General features: G+C 37.8%; 1 protein-coding gene across 8 annotated transcripts in view; it reads right to left on the reverse strand.

Annotated features, from left to right (window-relative positions):
- Nucleotides 1-23,792: 23,792 nt before the first annotated feature.
- The window catches only part of FHOD1 (formin homology 2 domain containing 1), a 1,546,190-nt gene continuing 1,544,100 nt past the window's right edge, over nt 23,793-25,882 (reverse strand). For all 8 annotated transcript variants that reach the window (XM_044081394.1, XM_044081392.1, XM_044081391.1 and 5 more), the window contains one exon: nt 23,793-25,506. In XM_044081394.1, coding sequence (XP_043937329.1) covers nt 25,424-25,506 — 83 coding nt within the window. In that variant the 3' untranslated portion in view covers nt 23,793-25,423. The remainder of the gene's footprint in view (nt 25,507-25,882) is intronic.

A 25,882-nucleotide genomic window follows, 5' to 3' on the forward strand; every position in this document is an offset into this window, starting at 1 on the left:
GCTAACGCGCATTTAGCGTGTTTTATAGCAGGGGGCTATAAAACATATAAAGCTATAAAGCCTCATCTCCTTTAACCTTAGCATATTTAAGTCTTCTATAAATATTTCCATTTGTGCTTCTTACTGATTTCCCAATTTCTCTGCTTTATACAAATTTTCATAAAATTTCTGAAATATCTCTAATACTTCTACAGGATCTCTACTTATTTTTCTTCTTATAGGTTCCCTAAGTTTAGCAGCAATCCTATTTTCTGTTGTTTAACTCATTGTGCCAAATTTTTTTGTGCTCTGGAGTTATTAAAAAGCAGTTGCTTAACAGCAATATTTGTAAACTCATGCATATTATCCAGGTATACTCTTATTTTCTCTTTAGCAATCAGCAATTGTGCCCCTTCTTGTTCTCTGAGATTAATTTTATTCTGTAATAATTTAACCTTTGTCAGCTCCTCTAATTCTTATTTCTTAACCATATCTCTTTCTTTCATTAATACCCTATTTTTAAATTCCACTTTGATTTTATCTCACTCACTAACTATAACTTCTGGAGTACTTTCTATTTTCCCTAAAACTCCCAAATAATTTCCACTACCCATTCCTTAAATTTCTTTCCTTTTAACAGATAGATGGAGAACCACCAGTGTCTCTCTACTTCATTACCCTGCATTTTAACTTAGTAATTACTGGCACATGATCTGAAATAGTTATCAGATGTGTCAAAGTTCCAAATTAAATGCACATCTTCCTGTGAAATATAATTTCTGCCTAACTCAATTATTTTACCTTGGGAATAATATGCAAATTCTCTCCAAGTTCCTACTACTAAATTCATGTCTTCCATACCAAATATTCACAATTTCTTCAGAGATCTACCCTATTTTGCTGTATTTTCCCTTCTACGCCCCTCCAGATATATCTTCATTGTTGCAAATTAAATTCTAGTCCCCACCAATAACCATTTTCTGCTGTATGCTGATTATTTCACACAAAACATTTTAAAGCTACATGGCAGCACTTTTAGGTGGAATATAAATACATGCCAACATAATCCTCATCCCTTGCCAGTAGCCCCTTACTACTGCAAATCTGCCATTATCTGTTTTCCCTCTTCTATCACTACTGGGGCTCCGCTAGCAATTAATATAAGAAGTCATTTTCTTTTGTCCCTGATATTCTGCTGAATATCCATCCTGAAATCCTATTCTTTGTCAATTGACATGCACAGTTCTTTCCAACTGTCTCTCTAGTAGAACTGCTATTTCCACTCTGCATTTTCTAATATTGTTCAATTGCCTTTCCTTTTAGTTTATACCTGTGAGGCCATTCACATTCTAAGATAATTTGGAAAGTGTCCCTATTATAAGAAGTCATTATTCCCACCTAGTATATATGACAGTCTTTCTAAATGTCTATTTCTAGTTTTTGTAATACAAATCCAGACTCTGGATCATTTCCAAGGTATTTCTGATTATTCTAGTCAATTCCTGTTTTCTCCATCTCTCAAGCATTTTCTTTTCAAACCATGGAAAAGGTTTCAATGGCAAAGTCTTGCCATGTGCTTTACTATCAAAAGAATGAGAACCAGAGTCCCCTTCTGCTTGATGGCTCATTTTTTGTTGGACAAACCTTTGCACTTCCTCTTTAGCCTGTTCTGCATCAAAAAAATGACATCCATGAAAAAATATTCTCAAGATAGATGGATACAGCAGCTTGAATCTCACAGATGCCTCTTGACATTCCCTAACTGCTGGAATAAATGTGTTTCTCTTCTGCCTGGTGTACACTGAATAATCATTTTCAAACACATGACTGATGTTTAATAATTTGAACTTTAGCCATAGTTTTGTCAGGGTCAACTCTTTCTGCTAGTAGGTTTGCATCTTTACTAATATAGGTCTTGGCTGTTTTTTCATTACCAGATTTGGAGCATACACACAATGTGCCTTTTCAGTTAACAATTCCTGCTATGGAATACCAGTCAAGATGCTTATTTGTGCCTTCAAAAATTGAATACAGTCTGTACCTTCTAGTTTCTCTGGTACAGTAGAAAATCTCAGATTTTCCCTAGCTGCTCTGTCATCCAAGTCTACCATTTTTTAAAACATCTCTTCCTGAGCAGTCTCATATGCAGACAAACCTTTCTTCTGTTTGAACTCTGATTTTTCAGTTTTATCAGCTTATCTCAACATCTTTTTAAAGCTTCTTCCATTTATTTTAGCCTTTTGTTATTTGAGCTGATATACTCCTTCAGTGTTTCATTTATTTTAATTAGCTCTGAGCATGTTTGACTTATTTTACCATAAAGATTACTGGAAGCCACGTCTTGCACCAAAGATGGAGCTTGAACTGCTTAACACGTGCAGGATTCTTCCCAGTCAGTGTTTTCTGTTCAAGTTTTTCTTTCAGGCTGTCTTCATTTCAAATTTGCTGGCATCCAGTCAGTGTACTTACTACCAGTAAATGAATTTACTTAAAGTGATAGAGTTCCTGGCCCTTGTCTTTCACTTTCTTTTTACACACTGGGAGAGCTGAAGTTAAGCTGCTGATCAGTGTACAGCCATCTTGGAAAGCTGTCTAGCATTTTTATTTTTAACAATCTCATCCAAAGAGTTTTGTCTATGAAGTCTAAGAACATTTGTGTATATCTTACATTTGAGGTACAGGTGCTCCAGTATATTGATGGGTAGTTAAAATATCCAAAATAATGGGATTTTTTGTTTATAAGGAGTTCATCACTTACATTTAGGAATCTTATGTGATAATCAGAGGATACAGTAGATGCCCTGTAACAGGCTATAAATTAATAGTTTGTCCTTTTTTTGTGATTTGTAGTTCAATGAGTTTGTTTTGTGGGTACCAGAGACTCTAGCTAAAGGTGATATGAACCCTAACAAGTATGGAGACACCGGTTCCGAAGGCATGAAAAATACAAAACCCAGGTATGGAGGGAGTGATTTCTGAGGATTTTAATCAAGTTTCAGTAATTACACAAACATGGATGCACTCCAAATGCTGGAAAGCCTCACAGTCTGGCATTTCGTTGTTGAGACTTCTGGCATTGAGCAGATCCACCTTAAAGGTATCTTGCTTTGGATTTGATAAGTTAATTATGTTGGAATGCCCACCAACTGGACTTTTCTTAAAAAAAGGCATTATGGATGCAGGAAAGACTTCAGCTAATATGTAAAAGCTTTAGAATGAGAGATGCAGATCCTCCTTGCAAATGAGGAAGATTGCTCAGCATCTCATCCCATGGTGACACATAATGGATCCCCCTGGAATGACACCTGTTGCTTCATCAATTGTTGAAGCCAATGCTTTTTCCTTTGTAACCAAACATCATTCTTGGAGAAGGAAGCATTCCACTTAGAACCATAGTCTTGCCTACATTTGGAACATGCATGGAAAGTTCTTATGTATCCCTTTGCATATCCCATAGGATTTTGTGTGCCATGTGTGACAAAGGGAGATACTGCCAACACAGCTACCTGGAATTTTTTAAATAATTATATGTCATTTGTGAATATCAACATGATGTATACAAGATGCTTGTATTTTATTTATTTATTTTTTATTTTACATTTGTTGACCGGGCTAGTCCAGCTGGATGTATGTCCATTTTCAGTGGAGGCCCGGGGAGAAAAGCTCCAATGGTTATTACAAGTCTAAACAAAAACATAAAAGGATCGAAAGATAAAAGGATGAAAACAAAGATGAAAAGATTATATACAAAATTGAGTTAGTAAATTGTATACCAAATTTAATTAGTACACGTAAAACACACAAGAGGAAATAGCAATTACAAGATAAGATTAATAATCAAATAAGTAAATACTTGCAATACACAAATGATAAAACATAGCGTGAGTAACAAATTGACAAAGAAATGTGAAAGAAATGTAATTTTTTTTTTTTTTGTACAGTATATATGAGATTAAAGAGGGGAACAATCAGGATATAGGAAAAAGAGAAGGAAGAAATTACGGTAGTGGAAAGGAAGAAGTGTATTAAAACTGTATGCCATGTGTACATCAAACTGATTTGTACAGACATGTGTGAAAAAGGTATTTTATAGAGTGCTTGTGCTTAAAATGTAACTAGTGTGTCCTACTGGAATAGAACAGAACTGTACATGCACTATTGTAACTGTTTAAATGTATATATTTTAACAGTGGAAATTGGAATACAGGAGGTTAATTTCAGAACAATAGCTGGAATTAAATTACTTTATGGGCTAGGCTGGAGGCATAATGTCTGTACTAGGGAGCTTTCTGTATTGTCTTCTGAATGAACTAATTGCTACCTCTGAAAGTATTAAGGAATGCAATTGTTTTATGACTTCCAGCACTTGCCAAAGATCTGAGGTCTATGTATTTTCACAGGTAGATGCTAAATAGTGTCAAGCTTCCAGCAGTGGGGGTTTCACCTGGGATAGAGTCAGATGACAAGAAATAATGTCATTCTGCAAGCTATCCCAACAGTAATATCTGAGATATTAATTTGAGGAGTCTCTTACAGAGACCATTCATTCTGTATTCTGTGTTGGACCTGACAAGAACCATTCACCACATCTGCCTTGCTCTATATGAAGTAAGTTTCTAGGAAATAGTATAATTCTCTTAGATATAGTCAGGAATATAGTGAAGCTTGGTTTAGACATGTTTATTTATTTGAGACTGTCCTGCAATGTTGTTTTAAATATTTCTTATGGTTTTGAACGCTATCACTGTGAATATATATATAGTATTGTCTTGTTCTTTTATTATTTATTATTAAATATATTTAAACCTTCTATTGTGGCTGATCTGTGTAGAGAAAGTAAGTTTTCAGAGTACTTGCATATTTATTTGGTGACACTGAGGGCCACTCCTAATAGCCATGCTCTTGGTCAAACTACCATTTGTATTAATATTACACAGCAAGACTGGACACCCTTTGTTAACAGCCTTAAAGTAGCTGATAAGGAGTTGGCTGGTGGCAGTGATAACTATCTTATTGTCTGGGCAAAAGGAAGCATAGCTAGTAAATCTGTGCCAGCCTTTCTCGGGTGTGTGCTTATGTGTGCATGTGTAAATCAAACCTCAAAGGGTGTGTGCCTCAGCTACTTGGACAGGGACATGAAGCACTGGTTGGACAAAGAGGGTGCTGGAGGTCTTGGCTTGGCCACTCAGCTGAGAGCTCAACTCTATAGTTGTGCCCATGGGGAGTCTTACTGGGGATCTTGAGAAAGAGGGAGAAACCAGGCCGGACTGATGGTGGTCTCTGTGTACCCTTAAGGGAAATTGCACTTGATGCAGAGAGCTGCATCTGGAAATACTGTGTGCATACCTGTTATCCTCCCAGTGTATATCCCCCCACTGTTGCCAGTGGTGAGGATTGAGGCTGCTTGATTACTGGTCCAGTGGTGGGTTGTCACACCACTATGTTGCTGTCATAGTTGCTAGGTGAAATGGTTAAGGGCTCTTGAGAAATCAAAGGCCCTGGCAGCTAGAAGCCAACTGAACATCACCTTTCCTTCTTCAGCCTAGTGTGAGGAGAATCAATGCACTTGACTATGGAGTCACCAATCACTGAAACATTATTTGTACAGTGGTCTGGCTTACTGAATTTGAGATGATTTAAATCCTGCTGGGAGGTATGCCACAAGGTGATCAGGAGTTAGATATGCACCAAGACTTAGTTTTCATGTTTTTAGGAGCCTCAGCTTTTCAGTGTGGACTGGGGTAGAGCTAGAGCATTGAAGACATTTGTGTTAGTATCTTTTTTTTTGAAAGTGAGGCCCTTATTATTAGTTAAACACTTGCATCTGTCATAAGCAGAATGTCTTGTACTAATTAAATGTTATGTAAACCTCAGGCAAACTGCTACACTGCCTGATACCAAGTGCAACAAGACTGGCAATTGAGGGAAGGCAAGCTGTCTGACCTTCCATTTTAGTCCGGGGATTTAGAAAATTTGTAAGAATTACACAGATAACTATATTCATTTACCAGAGAAAGGTATGAATTCCCAGCCCCTCTGTACTTCAGTCTTGCATAGGTCTTTGCTCTGTTCAACAACCTGACAGTCTGGGTACTTGAATGACAGATATATATAATGCACACACACACACACACACACACACACACACACACACACACACACACACACAAATACATGTTAAATCAATGAAAAATTTTAAAAAAGTAGTAATCCAAAGAAATACTACTCCCATGTAAGGGCTGTAACCGTCCCACACCAATACAACTTAAGATATATATAGATACATCCATATTAAACTTGATATTGTACAACACCGGAGAAAAGAAAAAACTTCCCTGACTCTACTGTCTGTCAATCTCACTCTAAGACACTGAATTCAACTTTCAACTGACATCAGACTTGCATGCTACACACATTTCAATAGAGTCACTCACGTGTATAGACAGACACACAAACAGACACGCATGCACTAATGTCACCACCAAACTTCACAATAGTGAAACATGCACTTACCAACAATGTTCTTTCACTCAAGCACAGTCACACACAGATATCAACCCAACTCCAACATCTTTTTCAGCTTAAGCAATTCTACAGCTAAGAACAACTGTTGAAGTGAGAATAGATATAAACAACTGATGATTCTCACTCTGACAAGCCAATATCTGTACAAGAGAAATGGAACATATCTGTGTGTGTGTTATATATATATATATACATATATATATATATATTTATATATATATCTATATCTTAAACACAAACAGACATGCACAACTATACTCAGAGGGATACAGCAGTATACTGATACCATTTTTATATAGGCAGTCTTAAGCTATGCCAGCTTTCACACAGGCATGCAACTTGTAAAGGAACTTACTCCTCTGGTACCCCACCTGTGAAAGTCTGTTTCATAGTTCAGTGCAGAATACTTACAGGACTCGGACAATGTTTTAGACACTGTTCCTACTGCCAAGCAGGCCTCTTCCATGGTCTGATGTTGCTGACCCTATGTTGGTCATGAAAGTAAGAATGGATTAGCCTCAGATAGTGTTGCAACAGTGTATGCAACTAATATCACATGTACCAAGGGATGCAGTTCATTGAGTGTCCATACTTCCCTTAACAGTCACTGCACTGAAGACAGCCAGCACTCTGAACATTTGGATATAGTCACATGTTTTATTTGTTTGGTTTCCTGATCCATATGCTGACCATAGTGCCTTAACTTCCTAGCCACTCCAATGACCCATTCAATCCACTGGGACAAGAGGGAGCCACCATCAGCCATGCAAGGGATCTGGTGGTTCATGCCTAATCCCTTCTGCAGAGGCTTGTGAGTTCTCGCATAACTGCTGGTTGAGGGTTCATGCACACCATCACACCTGACTCCCCTTGGCTCACTACTCCAGAGGAGACTAGTGCAGCAAGCTGATCCTGTCCGTCCCCCATCCACGCAAGACGGGTGAAGCTAGTATGACCACTTACTCAGATTTTCTCTGCTCAGTCTCTCCAGCATCTGTGCTGCTAGTCAAACATAGTTCATCCTGGGCAGAATCTGGGCTTCACTCCTCCTCCCTCAATACCTTGGGGTCAGGTAAGACCAGTTGTGTGTCTGGTGTACAAACAGCTGCATCAAATTATGTTTTCTTTATATAGATGGTAGGAAGTGGAAATAAATTTCAACTCCCAGGAGACTGAGGTCCACTTAGAAGCTCTGAGGCATGATGGAGTGTTCCTGCTTTTGTGTGGGATCCAACCAGGGAGAGGGGCAGCTGAAATGAACTGAAGCTACAGCAATTAAGAATGCTGAAATTGGCTATGGGCTTCTCAGAAGAGTATGTCACAGGAGGTTGACAGACATGAGGGAGTGGGTCAAGATGAGAGCCACAGATGTAAGAGGGGGCCATGCCAGTGTGTCCATACCCACCCTAGACATGCAACTCACAGAAGAGGAAGAGATGCTGTTGTCTAGGTTTCAGAGTTTAAATGGGAAGGTGCCTTGGAGGAGGTGGATTGAAGGTTGGTGTGTCCTGTGCATGAGCAGAGGGTGACACCTATGCTGTTCATAGGCTATAATTACTTGTTCTGCCTATGAAAAAAAAGTAGCAATGTTATTATGGTGGTAGTGGTGGTGTGTCTTGGTACACAAATGGTATCCCATGGTCCCTGCCTCTCCATTGTCATATCATATCATACTGATAGCATATATCATGAATGGAGAGATAAGTCAGCAAGCAAAGAGAGTAGTACTGCTGAAACTGAATTAATCCAGAAGCCTTGGTGAGTACCTTCACGAGGTGGACCCTGTTTTTCAAAAGTCTCACCAAGGCAACACTGATATATATAGACTGTATTTATATAGCATTAATAATTTAAAAAGATAGCTGGGTACACAAGACCCAGGATACAAAAAGTGCCCAATCCTGGTAGGTGCACTGATGCCAGGACTGGAAAAAATGACCCTGTAGAATCCTCAAAATACGGAAACATTCCTACAATGGGGCAGGGCCAGGCCAGGCCCAGGGGAGGATGCCCCCCTGTTGTAGAAGGAAGTAGCAGTCCACAAAAATCACAAAAACTGATAGGCCAAAGAGCCATAAAGACAATAGAGTGGTCTATTGAGGATAAAAGAAATTATGTATTGTTTCTATTATGCAAAAAGCCCAGAATTTCCAAACACACGATATAAAAAAGATTAAGAGAGGAATTATAGGAAAGAAAAATACTTCCACAAGAAAAACTGTCAGAAGCTTCAGACAGAAAATTTGTATTCATTAATACAACAGATGCGTGAAAAAACAGTATATAGACCAAGAAACTTTGATCTGTTTGGAAAAAGAAGTATCTGAGGAAGTGTGAAAATATAAACAACAAAACCTAGAGATTTTTGAAAAGTATAAAAAAGAAATATGGACACGGGAAAAAGAGAAATGTGATATGGTGCAAAATGTATGCAAAGGTGCAAGCCAAATTAATCAATATAAAAGAGGCAGCCCCAAAGATATTTAAAGAGAAATACAGGCAATGGCATCCAGATATGGAAAATTTCACAATAAAAAAATAATATCACAAAGAGGGAATGTAGAAAAAATTAGTAAAGTAGAAGCTACAAAAATAAAAGTTGAAGTTATCGAGTACCTGCAAAGTAAAGGATTTGGTGTAGAAGGTCTAATACAGGTTATATCACAGCATGAGGGAACAAGTTCCCAAACTAAGGAGAAGCAGGAAGATCTTGAGACATCTGAAGAATAAATATTGACATGGGAAAGAAAAAGAGATTTAACATGGTGTAATATCTAAGCAAAGGAGAAAGCAAAACTAATCAACACAAAAAGAGCAGCACCAAAGATATCTGAAGAGAAATACAGGCAAAGGAATCCAGACATGGAAAACTTTACAATACAAAAAATAAGAAGACAGAGGAAAAGCAGAAAAGGAGATTAGTGATGGAAAAGTTAAAGAAATAGAAACTAAAGTTATAGAGTACCTGCAAAGTGAAGGATTCAGTGTAGAAAATGTAATTCAGAAAGCACCACAACAGGATAGAGCAATGGGCATCCAAATTAAGTGGAAACCAGTGGAAAGGTAAGCAATTCATCAAATGCCATATGAAGATATTTTGGAGCTTTCCACAGGTAACCATTACAAACATTCACTTGAAGCTGGATAGCAAGGGCAGGAACAGGAAACTGTGGAAACTCTGACACTGTCAGTGTTGAGGAGTGATAGGCCAGTGAGTTCCCATATGACAGAGCAATTGATGGCACAGGATGTAGTTGAAGAGAATTTGCCACAAAAAGATTATGTAGAACTTTCTATAGAATGTCTGCAAGAAATGGAAAAAAAAATGTGCCCTCAGTTTACAAGAAAATGAGCTAAGAGTTGTTTGACTTAATAAAGATAGATAGACATATTAAGATCAATGAAAAAATAGACTGCAGAAGGTCAATAAAACCCAAAAAGTCAGAATTTTGATAAAACAAATGACTACAATATAGATTCATGCAATATAACAGAAGTAAACAGGATATATTACTGTGCAGCTAAATCAATAACTGATGAAGTTCTACCACAAGAACACAGGGTAGTGAGGGAACGAAAGGGGAGAAATTTAATACCATCATGGAAGTATCGAACAGAGAAAACTATAAAGCAATTAAGACAAGTGTCACTGCTGAAGAGTATAGAAGAGGGAACAGATCAACAAAAATACTTAAAAAGATAGATGTGATAAAAGCAATGTGCAATATTAGAACAGATCAGGGTCAATCATGCACTAACGCAAATAAACTAAAAATATCAGCAAAGGTGGAAAAACTTAGAAGATATGCAGATAAATATAAAGGAAAAGTACAAAATAAGCAGTCTGATGACCCAAAAAAAGTTTTATAGAGAATTGGGAAACTAGGTAAAAAGAATTGAAAGACCACCAAAAAAAGAAGAAATAGATATATTTTGGAGAAATGTTTATGAAGATCCTGTGGAACATAACAAGGATGCTAAATGGATAGAAAAAGTAAAAGAAAGAAGTTTAAAGGTACAGTATACGAATTGGGATGAAGTAACAGCCAGAGAGGCTGAAACAAAGTTAAGAAAAGCCTCTAAATGGAAAACCCCAAGCCCAGATACAGTACTTACTTTTGGTTAAAAGTACTAACATCTTTGCACAAAGATTTTGCCATGACTAAGAACTATTTTATGTGCACCCCGACCGACTCTAACCTAGCTAACAGGAAAAACAATGCTCCTACTTAATAGTGAACCTGCAAGCTACTCTAAAAATTGTAGACCAATAATTTGCCTTCCGACGATGTATAAACTATACACTGTATACACTGGAATTGATGCTGACAAAGTTTATAGTCATTTAGAAAAAAACTCAATTATGGCAATAGATTAAAAGGGCAATAAAAGAAAGTCATATGGAACAAAGGATCATTTTTTGTTAAAGTCATAGTGGAGAATTGTAAAAAGGGGAAAAATCTAAGTATGGCATGGAATCACTACAAAACAGCATTTGATAGTATCCCACATTCATGGATAAAAGAGTGCTTAAAAATGTGTAAGATACAACCTCCACTAATCGACTATATTACAGTGACCATGAAACAGTGGCAGACTACTTTGCAATTCAGCCATGATAAAGGACAAACTGTTATACCAGGGATAAAAATTCAAAGGGTGACTGTCAGCGCTGCTATTCTATTTTGCCCTTAGCCCATTAAGCTGTCTACTTAGCAGCTTAGGCCATGGCTATAATTTGGCTCCTAGAAAATAAAAGTGTGAAGACTTCCCATCTTCTCTTTGTCAATGATTTAAAATTGTACAGCTTATCAGATGAGGAACTGAAAGCACAACTGCAAGTTGTCAAAATTTTCAGATGATATTAGAATGTCATTTGGTCTTGATTAATGTGCAAAAGCAACCTTTAAAACAGGAAAACTGCAGCACCAAGAAAACATCAGTTTGGGACAAGAATGTGCTATAAAAGAACTTGAGCAAGAGGGAATGTATAAATATTTGGAAACTGATGAATCAACAATAAAACATGAACAAATGCAAATAAAACTTAGTAAGGAGTACTTTAGGAGACTTAAATTTATCCTGAAAACACAGTTAACATCTAGGAACAAAATTCAAGCTATAAACCAATTTGCTCTACCTGTCCTAACTTACAGTTTTGGAGTGATTGACTGACCTCAAAACACGTTAGACAGATGAGACAAGAAAGCAATAAGTATGCTTCATGCTCACCAAATGATTTATAAAAATCAGTGCATACCAAGATTATATGTTCCCCATTCTGAAGAAGGGATGGGCCTCCTTGAAATTGATTACATATATTGATCTGAGCTGCTGACCTGACAAGACTCGAACTTAGTGAAAGTTTTGAAACAAGGAGAATAAATCTTAATTCAAACCAGATGTAGATAAAAATCAGGCAGCAATTGAATGTGCCAACAAACAAAAGAAAGAATATAAGGTGAAGGACCAGATGAGAAGACGAGAAATGTGGAAAATGCATAAATAGAGTTGCAAGTATAGAAGACTTCTGAAAGAATTTCATGTTGATCAGGATCAAACACAGAAATAAGAGAGAGGCAAATTCAAACCAAGAGTCCATTGAACATGTGGGAGAAACAGACAAATGTAGGTTTTGTAAAACAGAACTGGAAACAGTTGCACACCTCATTGCTGGTTGTGACATACTAATGGCAGAACGACTGAATGCTGAAAGGCATAATAATGTGGCAAGACCTTTGCACTGGGGGGACTGTGCAAACAGTATGGTACTGAAGTGGCTAAGAAACACTGAAAACATGATCCACAAAGCATCATAGAAAATGATGAAGTCTACATCACATGGGATCACCCATTACCAACAGCTCAAAAGACAGATGACAGACAACTGGAATGTCTCAAGCTTAAAATTGTTCCTAAAGGTTTAAGGCATCACCAATACCCTACCCGCCTGGTCGACAACTCAGTGTTTCATAAAGACTTGCTTGCCTTGTTCGATCGTCAAGGTCTTGAATTACTGGACCTTATGATCAAGCACTATACTTTTTTAGTGGAATCTTTAAGTAAACAAGTGGCCAAACTCGATGAGGTTATCAGACTTGACTCTGAGTTCCAGCATTCTAAGTATGACAATAGGATTTTTTTCAGGTATTGACCAATACCTTAATAAACTCAAGCACAATAAAATCAAGAAAATTGACAGAGATACAAGATCTTACAAAGAAGGGAATGCCTATCCCAAACCTTCACAGGCTCAGGTTTGGCCTGGTTTATTTAGACCATTCCATACCTCCTCACGGCACAGTGTTCCATCGTTTGATACAAGTACTAACTTAAATGCTAGTACTGTAACTTCTTCTGGTGCTGGAGTCGACGATACATCACAAACTGAACCTAGATCATGTGAGGGTCTACAGAACAATAACAAAACTGGCCATTATAACCTGAGGTCTAACGACCCTAATTTTTTAGGGGCAAGACCGAAACAGTCCACAGGGTACTCCAATCAGAAGAACAAATACAAAACCAGATAAACAAAGACTCGTCTTTGATTTCTGACTGTTTTATAGAACCTGATTACTCACTTTGTTTGCCTGGAGTACATGTACCTGTTACATCATCTGATTTTGTAGTTAACTCTAGTTCATTAGACATTGTAGAAATTGCATCTTGTGACGATCCTCACACTGGAAGGTGACAATCAGGTGATTAACCCTCCGGTCATACTGAACAATGGGAATGGGGATTTTAGTGTTTACAATTTTTCTCTAGTAGACATCACACCAGAGGTGATTGAGTTACTATCTAAGGGACACACATATGTTCCAGCCCAGAAACTTAACTTGGTTAAAACACTAATCGACCTGAGATTGTTCACGAGAAAACTTAACCTTCATCTCATGATGGGCAGTATTTACACAACTGACAGTAACAATTTCAAAATCCCTAGTGTTTATAACCCCCCCGCTACATCCATTACTACAGGTCTTTGAACTCATTTGTGAACTTGATATTCATCACAAGCACCAGATAGCACTACATAGACCACTTTCTGGTGCGAATTTGAATGTAGAAAAGGAATGTCTTGATTTCATCAAATTCCACGACATTTGCTTTTGTAAACCTGACAAGGGAGGGGGTTTGGTTGTGTTTGACAGGGATGACTATAATGAAAGGATGTTCAAACTATTAAATAGTGCGTCTTATTTGGCCAGTTCACGCTCTGAAATCAATAAGGCTTACAATGTCATCAAAAACTCTATAGAAGAGTTGTTTATAGAGGGAAGAATTACGCAGAACACCTACAACTACTTATCAACAGTGTACCCCAGACTCCCATGTATGTTTGGCATCCCACAAATACACAAGGATTTAAACAACACCCCTACGCGACCCCTCGTAGATGGCAGGGGTTCTCCCACCTACCCTTGTGTGAAAGTCATGGATGCTATCCTACAGAAATATCTGGTAAAAATCACCCATATATGTAAAGACTCTTGGTCATTTTTGGATAAAATCAACAAGTTAAAGTATAACGCAAGACACAATTTCCTCACTATAGACGTCAATGACCTGTATACGTGTATCCCACATGATATAGCACTGCATTGGGTTGACCAAATATTAAGGTTTTATGGTAGCACTAGTAACGAGTTGGATATTGTTCACGAATTGCTGAACTTGGTTTTAGGCAACAATATTTTCATGTTTGGAGGTAATTTTTACCTCCAGAAGGTCGGGGTAGCTATTGGCTATCCTTGTGGTGCTAGTGTTGCTAACATGGTTATGGCTCACTGGGAACATCTTTTTGTGTTCAATAATTGCGAATTTAAAGACAACATCATTTTTTACACTCGCTACTTGGACGACATTTTCATTTTATTTGACAGTGACCACACCAGTAGTCAGTCATTAGTTGACTACTTCAATGACACCACACAATTTTTGAAGTTCACTTCTACTTTCCACACAGAGTCCATCCCATACTTTGACATTTTATTATCTAAGGACTATTTTACCCAAAAGTTTATATCCACTATTTATAGGAAATCTACTTATTCCAACTCTTTTTTTTACACTTCTCCAGTTGTCACCCATTCCATCAGAAACGAGCAATAGTTAAAGGTCAATTGGTCAGGGTTGTCTGTATCACAACATTAAAGACTTTCATGCTGAATGCAGACACTTGAGGAGTATATTTTTACACCATGGGTACCCCGACCACATGCTCGACGCGATTATTGAAGAAGTGACGGTCAAATGTTCAAACCATTTTTATAGACCAATCCTGGAAAGTGTGTCCACCCTACACAATGAAACAGACAATTTTTGTTCCCAATCTGTGGTTACTTCTAATGCCCCACAGCAACCTGGGACACCGTGTGTCACCTTTATCACAACTTATAACTCTAATAGTAAGGACTGTTTTTAGGTCCTGTGTAAAAACTGGGCACTATTTAAGAGTGACAATAATGTCCATCGGAAGTTAGGTGACCAGCCTGTGGTAGTATACAAGAAAGCTAAGAACCTTAAAGCTTTCTTGGAACACCAGCCAACAGGACAAGTTAGGACACCTGGTATGTACAAATGTCAAGCTTGTAGTTACTGCCAATATGTTATTGAATCTAATAGATTCAAAATTTAAGACCACCATTATACTTTGAGGGTGAGAGTGAACTGTAACTCTAGAATGGTCATCTATTTAGCCCAGTCCCAATCTTGTCCAGCCTACTACGTAGGCAAAACTGAGAGGCGTCTTCACAACCGTATTTATGAACACATTTATGCTATTAGAAAACAGAAGCTTGAGAATGCACTAGCTAAACACACTTCACTACATCCCGATCACACTTTCAAATTTCTCATTATTGATCAAGTGTTTCAGAAACCTAGAGGTGGCCCAATCCCTTTAAAGTTAGAAGAACTAGAGTTAGGATGGCAGATTAGATTAAATGCATACAATGTGCCAGGTTTGAATGAAGGGTGTTCAATCAGCAGTGTCCTCAAGCTTAAGAGTCTTACTAGATGAAATTCTCTAGATGTTCTAAACTTACTCAGAGGTCATAGTATTCTATATGAAGGTAACAGCTCAAACTCACAGAGTTTATTATTTTCAACAGTTTTTTACTCAACTTTATTGTTAAAAATAGTCCTTTTTATATTTTTTTCTCCATTGTTGCATCAAGAAATGTTTACATTTGACTCACTTCAGTATAGCAGTGTTTTTCACTCGTTTTTAAATGTACTCAGTGTCTAAAACGTTCCTGGTGTTTTTAATAGGTTACTATTTTTTTAAGTGTTATAATTGATTAATTGAGAGTTAATTAACTGATTATTTAAACCACCTCTTTGTGAGGCTTTTTTATCTGAAGAAGTTTGTACATGGTAACAAACGAAAAGCGCTCAATCGGATTAAACTTTTTTACTATCTGGTGCTGTTTCGTGGTTCCTGCCTTTGTTTTTTTGGATTCAGAGTTCATCTTTCCCTGTTTGTTCATTTTCAGACAACTGGATATAGTGGTCCATGAAAAGAAGACAGAAGCAGCATTGATCACTGAAATTGCCACACGCAGTGACTACAGTGTCCTGCGTGCAGAGAGACACAAAGTCATAAAATATCAGGATTTGCAGGCAGAAACAAGAGCAATGTGGAAGAAAGATACCCATAATTTCCACACACTTTACTTGTAAACTGACAAGTCTATAGTAATGAAATAAATCCCAAAAACATCATACTGTGCAAAGAGCATTTCACTGGTGTTGCAGAGATGTATTCACTGTACCCATCATTATATTGGTAGAGTCTATCACAAAATACAAGTCAACAATCAGTCCTGGCAAATGGTGAAGGTGCAGTTGAAGCCCAAGAAGGTAGGAATGGAGAATAAGAGAACAGGAAAAAAATAGGAGGAGTGGGGAAGGCACTGAATAATGAAGAGGGAGGGTCTCATATGCAAACCACATTAATCTGTCTTCAGGTTGTATAAAGTTTCTCCCTTTCAGAAACAGAATTGAGGTTTGGAGTTTGACTTGGATCTCACTCTACCTGCTTTGGATAAATGCAAACAAAATCTTAATGTAGGAATGGACTGGGCTGAAAATTAGGAAACTAGCAAGTGAGATCATCAGCACTTGCCTGTCAGTACCTTAAAGCAAAATCATTTTTTTATTTTTGGATGGGGTGCCTTCTGTGCGGAGTCTGCATGTCCTTCCTGTGGTCATGTGAGTTTCCTCTGGGTGCTCCAGTTTCCTCCCACTTCCCAAAGATATGCTGTAGGTGGATTGGACACACTCAATTGGCCCTAGGTGTGAGTGCATGTGTGTGTGTGTGTGTGTGTGTGTGTGTGTGTGTGTGTGTGTGTGTGTGTGACTTCTGTGAAAGGTTGGGCACCTGGCTGGCAACACGGTACCATAAAACTCCACTGCCAATCGTTCTGCAGACCATTGTTTGCTGTGGTGACCCCTAACTGGGATAAGCTGGAAGGAGATGATGACATTTGCCACAACAAAGTTCTTTATAGGAATGACTTTTTACAGTTATTTTGTTTTACATTTGTCCAAGGTGATTATACTTGATTTTCAACAAGCTGCATTTGTTCTATTCCATAACTTATTTTTCTTTTCATTTTAAGCTATTTTTCTTCCATGGAATGACCATCTGATCCCCAAGGGCCTCTGACTATGGCCAGCATGGAGACTGAGGCATCCTGAGACAGTGTCATAGTGCTGCCCTGGGTTTATTTTTAACTTATTTCTTTTCTTACTCCTGCACCCATTCAGTAATACCCTGAGGGTGGGATGAGCAATGGTTTGCAGCACTGGACTGCCACTGTGTTCTACACGGAGATGACATCAGGTGGGCTTCTTATCCAACCTCACTCAGCACTTCAATCATGTGGGCTCCTAGCACAACCTCATGCAGCATTTAAATCAGGTGGGCTCCTAGCCCAACCCCATGCAGCATTTAAATCATGTGGGCTCCTAGCCCAACCTCATGCAGCATTTAAATCAGGAGGGTTCCTAGCCCAACCTCATGCAGCATTTAAATCAGGAGGGTTCCTAGCCCAACCTCATGCAGCATTTAAATCAGGAGGGTTCCTAGCCCAACCTCACACACTTCACATTGTTCTTCTCCAGGGAAATCGAACCATGATCTGTTCCCTGAGTGGCTCACTCTCTCTCCCCTCCCCAGGATGGGTAAAACCCAGCTTCCCTTGTTAGGGCTTCAAGAGACATGAGCTGCTAATTGAAAATGGATAGCCTATGCAATAGCCAGGACTTTATCCCTCCACAGTGTCTGCTCATAATCCACTTTTAATTCTAAAAAGTCAAAATGAGATTTACGATTGATATTTGCCACGAAATCTATGACCATTTCCTCTGTAGCTCATTTGCTGAAAACCAACCAGACAAAAAAAAAAATGGAAACCGACATGGGAGTTACTGAGGGAAACCCCCCATATCTCCAAAGTAGGGGGCTTTACCCCCATCTCCCCTTTACTTAACATAATCGGATCTGAAGTTTCACCAAGTTGAGGGAGATTAGACTAGTCACGGAAATAGGCTGTCAATAGAAAAGTTAACTGATCTCACAGCTGAGTACCCTTTGTAACATATTCCTTTATGTTACACAGTAAGATTACTTACTCTGGCAGTATGTTCACTTCTGCTATAAAGCTGAACATAGTGCTTGACAATTCTATGTGCATCTCAGCAAACAAATCTGCATGGAGAATTACATTACATGCAGGAGTTAAGTTACTGGTCATTTACCTACCAGTTTTTATTCAGTATAAAACTGAATGGAAAGGGTGCTATAAGTCAAAGGTATACCAGATGCTGGTGTGTGGGCAGGCACACACGTGTTTAATTTAGATTGAAGGACATGGACTGATAAATGCAGACAGAAAAAACCGTACACAACATCCATCAAGATCTGCAAGGCAAAGGTAAGGAAGCAGAACACGGAATGATATCAAGTAAACGGAAGATGAAAAAAGTAAGGCAAAATAAGGAGCCATTCCTGCAGGGATAGCATAATGCAAGAACTAAGTGTCATGAATTCTATCAGTGATACACTAATGCAACAGATAACATGAAATTTTCATTTCTAAAGACCGGTGCGCCATAGGTTGTTGTTAAACTAATAACCACTAGGGTCCTTAAAACCCTAGCTGCACACTCCACACCATTTAGGCCACGAGTATCATCTGTATTAGGATAATATTGTTCTTATTGATGGCATCTTCCCATAAGGGACAAGGGAGCCAGACTGGGGGCAAATTTATGATTTCCCATTAAATTATCAAGGTTTCATTTGTGTATGGTCAGGGAGGCTTTGTTTTACATGGATGAGGATCTTCTTCCATAGTGAATAGATCCTTTGGGACACATACCTGTCTCTCCAGAACATTCAGTTTATGTCACAAGCAAAGCTCAGATCCTTGGGCAATGGAAATTAATCAAATTAGAGTTTATTTTGTAATGAGCATGGCCACACTCTTCCTGTACAGTTTAGAATAGTTATCAACATTATAAATATTTCAGATTTGGAAGGGTTTGCATGCCTATACACAGTTTTCTGACAACACTCACATGGCAATGGCTGGGCACAGTTCTTATTGACATATGAAGCAGCCATATGCCAGGTGTGGGTGAGCCTTAGAGAATGGAAAAAGAAATGTTTAATGTTTAATTGTGAGATATTTCATGCAGTAAATTCAGAATTAGAACTACATGAAACCCAGTGAATATGCTGTCTCAAGACATGGTAACGGAGTCGACCCTTAACTTGAAAAATAAAATCAAGATACATCACTACTTACTTCACAGTTACACACAATTTATGTCTTCCTTTAATATATGGAGTTTTCATTACTAGCATACATATACAAACACATTCTACTGCTAGCACTTGGCATCTCGGACGACTGAACAACTAAACCAAAGTTATCTACCATTAGTTGGAATAATGTTCTCCCGTTAGAAACAGAGAACTTGCAAGTTACAGAGTCAGGTCTCACTTTAATTACTTCATGTTTGAAGGTTATGCTGATAACAACAAGCTTGTTATTTGGTTAAAAATGGATATGAAAAAATACACGGATTATCCTTACAACTTTATCATTAGCATCAACATACAAGTAAAATGGTACAAACAACTTTTTTCCTGTATATTTTTGTCTCGTCTACCCAACATCCATTTAGTCTCCCATTCATTTGTAGTGGATACCATTGTCTTAGATCATCCAGGTGAGCCTTGTGGAGGGGGCAGTTATCTGGGCAGAGATTAAATGTTCTTTGTCCTCATCAGCATCCTGGATATGAAAGCAGTTTTTTTTTAGGCTCTAGCCCCACTCCACCCTCACACGGTGGAGATGTGCCCACCTACATCACCCACAACGGCTGGCTCTGCTCTCTCCACATTTGTGCATGTGCACTCCTTTGATTGAGAGACAGAAAGTTACCATTACTGGCTTGGTCAGCCACAGTACACTTTCTTCATGGACAAATGCTACTTTTTGTATTATGTGTGACCTCCACCACACTACACTCTCCCTGCCACGATAGACACCACCCATCCTCCCCTGCCAGCCCATCCACCACCTGAGCCACCAGATGAACTCATCACCTAGGTCATAGTCAGAGCTTTATCCCTCAATGCCATCAGGCTAGCAAACAATCTGTCCTCCACATCATCATCATCATCATCATTTTATAGTCTACATCAATTATAGGGAGGATTACAATGAAAAATATCCCCAGAGTCCATCTTTGCTGGGCTATACAAGTTTAAAAAAAATGAAAAATCTGTTTCAGCAAACAGAAAAAATGATGGATCTAGTAAACCTGAGCTAATCAGCTGCTTGAGTTCCGATTTCCAGAGTACTTGGCATTTTTGTTCTAAAATATCACTTTTCACCATACAGGTACAATAGATTTACTACAAACGTCTTCCAGAAAGTCTGAGCATTATTAGATGTGTAAACACTGTAACCAATCAGATTCAGCTCTGGTATCACAAGATCTGAGATGTATATGCACTGTAGCCAGTCAGATTCAGCAACAGTATCACTTGACTACCTAAAGATACAGGTGGTCATGAGTGAATCTCATAGCATCACTTTAAGCAGTGGCGGAAGAAATGAGGAAATATGAAGGACTTGTTCCATCTTTTCAGTCCACCTTAACGACTGCAACTGTCTCTAGCAGAAAAATAAATACTTGGGGGAATTTAATAAAGGCTACAAACACTACTGCACTTATTTAGGGTGTATTAATATCACAGTGCTGTTTGGAGAAGTGATGTAAACAAGCACTGTGATGTCATTAATGATGCTTCATTTTGGCTCTAATGTTTACACCTCGTCCTCCTCAAGAACACAGCGCAACTGTCATGCACCCCAACTAGTAAAAGACTGAATAAAGAGGTCAAGGGTCATTGTTTAGTCGGTAGTTCATTTCATTAGTAGCAAAAATAACACAATAACATTAACCAGCTAGCTACAGAAACCTGTAAATACTTATAAATGTAAATACTGTATAGTTTCTTTTTCTGTCACTTCATTTGTATTATGTTTCATTGCCCTGTTGCTTTTCTGTCATCACACTTATAATACACAATTTGCCTTCAGAGAGGTTACTCACCTTTCAACATGGTGTGATTTAAATTCTGACCACATTAAAACAGTGGAGCTTGGGGAGTGGACAGTATTGCAACTGAAAAATAAAACTTTTCAGTCATTTATTAAATCAGCAACAAATGATCTGTCAAATAAATGAATGTCAGCCATGACTAATCTTCCACCACTCACCCACCCCAAGTGATTATGATCTTTAATAAAATGTACACCACCATTAGCAAATGTAAAAACAAGACACTAGACTTCGTCTATCACTGCAGAGATGCTGTTTCCTCACCTAAACTCAGTATGCATGTACTCCATTGACCACAATACTGTTGTAGTATAGTTGTGATAAGCAGATGAATTCAATAGCATTTCCTGCATCACAAAACAAGGGTGTTAACTTATGTACTGCAAGCAAAAGGGAAAGTTTGCTAACAAGTTACAATATCAGGTTGCCTCTTACTTAGCACAGTAGTAAATCAGCACGCAAAAAGTTTGCTGGACTCTACACCATGCAGATGATGAAAAACCTACAAGCAAGCACTCAAAACTACAAGCTCGCAAGACTTTTATTTACAAGAATATTTTATGCCAAACTATGTCACTTCTTGAGCCATTACAAGATCATCTAGAAAAAGGAAAAATCTAGATGTGCAATTAAATCAACCTCTTCAAGCATCTGACATCCAAGTGACAAATCAGAACCCCAAAGGGGTTGGGGGGGGGGGCGGTGGAGCATGATAAAGACTTCCAACGCCATATTCCAGAGAAACACACATTTGACTAACACCCAATAAAACATGAAAGCAGGAATACTGACAAATGGTTAACAGAGAAATATAAAATCTGTAGAGAACTGTGTTCCAGGTGAGATATTCTGATTTAATAAGTGATAAATCTGGATCCCCATGTACAGCACTAAAACCGAGCGTAATTCTGAAAATGCTACCACGAACACTAGCTACTGTTTAAGGCCAGCCAGCAGATGTAACTCATTGCAATTGCACTGTTTAGGAAAAAATGTAAACCAGTACTATAACTTGTTTTGCTATGCTACGCACAAACAGCATGGACAGTTAATGAATGAAGTGCTTAGAATTATTGTTCTTAACAGTATGAGGATTATTTGCTGTTTTGGTTCTGACTGTGTCCCACAGTGTCCTATATTGGGATGAAAGCAAGGAAAACATTAGTAATTCTTGGACATGCTTATGATCTCAAAAATAACATCAGTAAGAGCAACAGCACACTTCTTGGAGTGTTATGACCAACACAGTCAGGATTTGAAATGTAAAGTTCATTTCCAGGTCCAAAAAATGTATAAACAAAGAAACAGGGTGGAGTTTTTTAATATGGAATCTTACCTCTTCACATACCATTCATAAAGAAATATTGTAAAGCATGTCCTACAAAACAGTGTAATGTAACGTGTATAGTTATGCTTTTGTGTAGGACTGTATAGTGTCACTTGTTAGTTATGCTTATTTGCCGTTTTTCTTACTGTGAAAAAAATGCAAAGAAACATTTCTGTAAGAGGCAGCTTGCATATGTAGTTAATGACTAATGCAGACTGCTTCCACATAAAACTATGGTTTATGTTCTACATTAACATCCTGTAAAGTGAACGTGAGACACAGTAGTTTGGTAAAAACACTGCACTACCTTTTATTTGGTTATTTCTTCACTTGTATGCTTTAAACATTTTGTGTGACTTGGGAAAAAGGCAAGGTAGTCTGAAAACCTTTTCTTTTAGAATGTTTTCCCAGTAAGACTGAAATATGCTGTTCTGTACATCGTTTCAGCCCCACTCCCAAGCCTAGCATGCGCCATGCTTTTATTTCCATTTTAGTATATCCTGGAAAAGTACATTTTCCTAACCTCTCCCAAAATTAACAGTGGTCTCAATCCTGAAATTACTACTACCACTGGATCATGTGCCATCTTTTACTTTACCTTATAATTCTAGAATCCCTTCCCCAAGTTCTTCTCCTACCTCCCAGGCAGATTTGTTTAGGTCCAAACTGCATTACAAAAGCTTGGAATCCTATTAACTCCTCCTTCACCATTTTCCTGTCTTTTCTTACATTCCCATTATTCCTCAAACAATGGCAGCAATATCACCTTCCAAATAAATATCATTGTCCTAGTAACGCTTGAACTATACATAATCTTCTTTGCATAGACATGGCCATTTCTTGAAAGAAGGTGTTGTTCCTTTTACAGGATCTCTGTGAAGTTCACAATTTTGTGTATTCATATTGCTTTCTACAAATTAAAACAAATATGTATTTTCCAAGAGTTTCACAAACAAGATCATGGTTGGTAAAACAGGGTTCCTGCAGCTTAGTCTACCTGCCTGACAAATAAAATAAATATCTTACCTCAATACAATATCCTTAGCTTCCCTGACTGAGGTTTACAATTTCCCATACATGGCCACTTCTAACACCATGCCAGCTGTATTTACTGTTTTCCAGATTTGTTGTATTCTAATTGAAATGGTCACTAAATGTTGTGTTATGCTGCAATTTGTGTATTTTTGTTGGTCTAGATCTGCTGCGGACTAATTATAATGTGGTGCCAAGTCCTTTTATTGTCACATTTGGTTAACACAAATAAATAAAAGAAATGTTGCACACACCCATAAAAGGCAAACTAGTCTTCATTTTTAAGTACTGTTTTATGTACAGAAAACAAGGATTCATACAATGGGTAGAAGTACAACAAATATATTCACAATACAGCATTTAAGTACTCATTTTACAAATGTGAGAAGTTCTCAAACAAAACACATTTTTTAAATGAAAGACAATAACATGTTCAGACCACAATAAATGTTTATCATTAACTGATAAGATGCATTGCTAGTGTAAACACTCAGAGAAATATGTTCAGCTTTTTATGTGAACACCTCATTAATTAACTAGTGTCCCGCATGACAATGAAACACAGCCTACTGAAAATGCATGTAGACATATAATCACTTTCAAATACTGTTCAAACATGGTCATTCATTATGCATGACACTCCCAGTGCAAATCCATATGCAAACTATAGTTCTATATATATTTATTCACAACATATAATATCTACATAATATATGAATATGCAGTCCACGCACTATAAAACAGGTTTCCATTTTCAGTAACGTACACCACAGTGATGCAGTTGTATAACTTTTGCTGTTTTGTTCACTGCATGTTATGCTAGCCTTCTAAGATACAACAGCCCACTTCCAACTGCAGCTTTTATGCAAATATCAAGTATTAGGGCAATCGATAAATCATGTTACTTACAAAAATGGAGAAAGATTACCAAGAAATTACTTGATCTGATGCATTCTGAAAGTGGTGCCCACCCAAATCTCTACAATGAATTCAGAGAAAGTTGGAGCATGCACATTATTTATTTTTACTAGAAAAAGGAGTGTGTGCGCTTTGGCTGCAGCATACAACTAAGTGCAATCTATTGTGCTCGGTTCAGGCTACTTCTGCTGCAAAAACAGAGCATCCATTTGCATACTATGGCTTAGTATCATGTGCAAATTGTAACTAAGGCAAAAGAAACAACTGCCTGAAAAGGCAAGTAATACATGTCATTTTATGCACTTCAAAAAGCTTGTTACAAATGCTTTTTTACCCAGATATGTGAATAGTGGTGCATTGTGTCACGTTATGCATTATTCACAAAGTTCATAAAAAATTTTTTTTTCACCCACAAGTATGAATAGTAGTGCATTGTGTCACTTCATGCGTTATTTTGTAAAGTTCGTAACAAATACTTTTTTTACACAGAGGTGCGAATAGTGGTGCATTGCGCCATTTTAGGCATTATTTCACAAAGTTCGTAACAAATGCTTTTTACCTAGAGGTGAGAATAGTGGTGCATTGTCAGTCTTATTCAGGATCAGAGAGTTTACAATGTTATTACAATTAGGATTTACTGAACCGAAACACAGTCGTGCCGATTCTATTTTCGGTTTTACATAAGGGGGTTCAACACTACTACCTCTATCCCCATACAAAAAAATAGTGCAGCATTTCTTTAAAATGTGTAATTTCCACAGGCTTAGGAATGAACATGGAAGAACCTACTAGTGGTACTGAATTGACTGTATTTCTGAAGGAGATTACTTCTCACTTTAATCTGCATTAAGTTACCAGTAAATGTAAACTCTAAGAGAATTGTTCATTACTGCATCCAGTTCATCATGTTCTATGGATTGTTTGCAAAGACCATATAAAAGACACCAGTTCTCCATCTGTAACAGCTCTCTCCATTGTGTTGTCATTTCAAACCTGCATTTCAGACGCTTTTGCGAGGCCCAGTGCTTGGACCAGGTCATCTGTCAGCCCACTTTTTAGCGTTCTTCTCACTGCAAGAAAGAAAGAAACCAGCACTCATTAGCAAGCATACTCATCTTTTACTTTCCAGGATTCCAGGACTACTACAAAGAATAATCATCAGAAATTCTAAGAAATAAATTTAATTCACTGTTGTCTTCAATACCGCTGGTGATGTTACAAAATAAATACTGAATCAAACTATCATATATTCCTTTCTGTTGTGTGCACCTTTTCCTTCTTCAGTCCCACATAAGAGAATGCAATTTATTTTAAAGGAACAATTAAGAGACACTTGCACTAAAGTTAGAAAAAGATATAAACAGCATCCCACATATTTGCCCACTGTACTCGACAATGAAAATCATACCTTTTACTGCATCTAGGAATCTTATAAACTACTTTACA

This window comes from Protopterus annectens, chromosome 8.part0, assembly GCF_019279795.1.
Source record: "Protopterus annectens isolate FY-2018-M chromosome 8.part0, PAN1.0, whole genome shotgun sequence".
Lineage (NCBI taxonomy): Eukaryota > Metazoa > Chordata > Ceratodontiformes > Protopteridae > Protopterus > Protopterus annectens.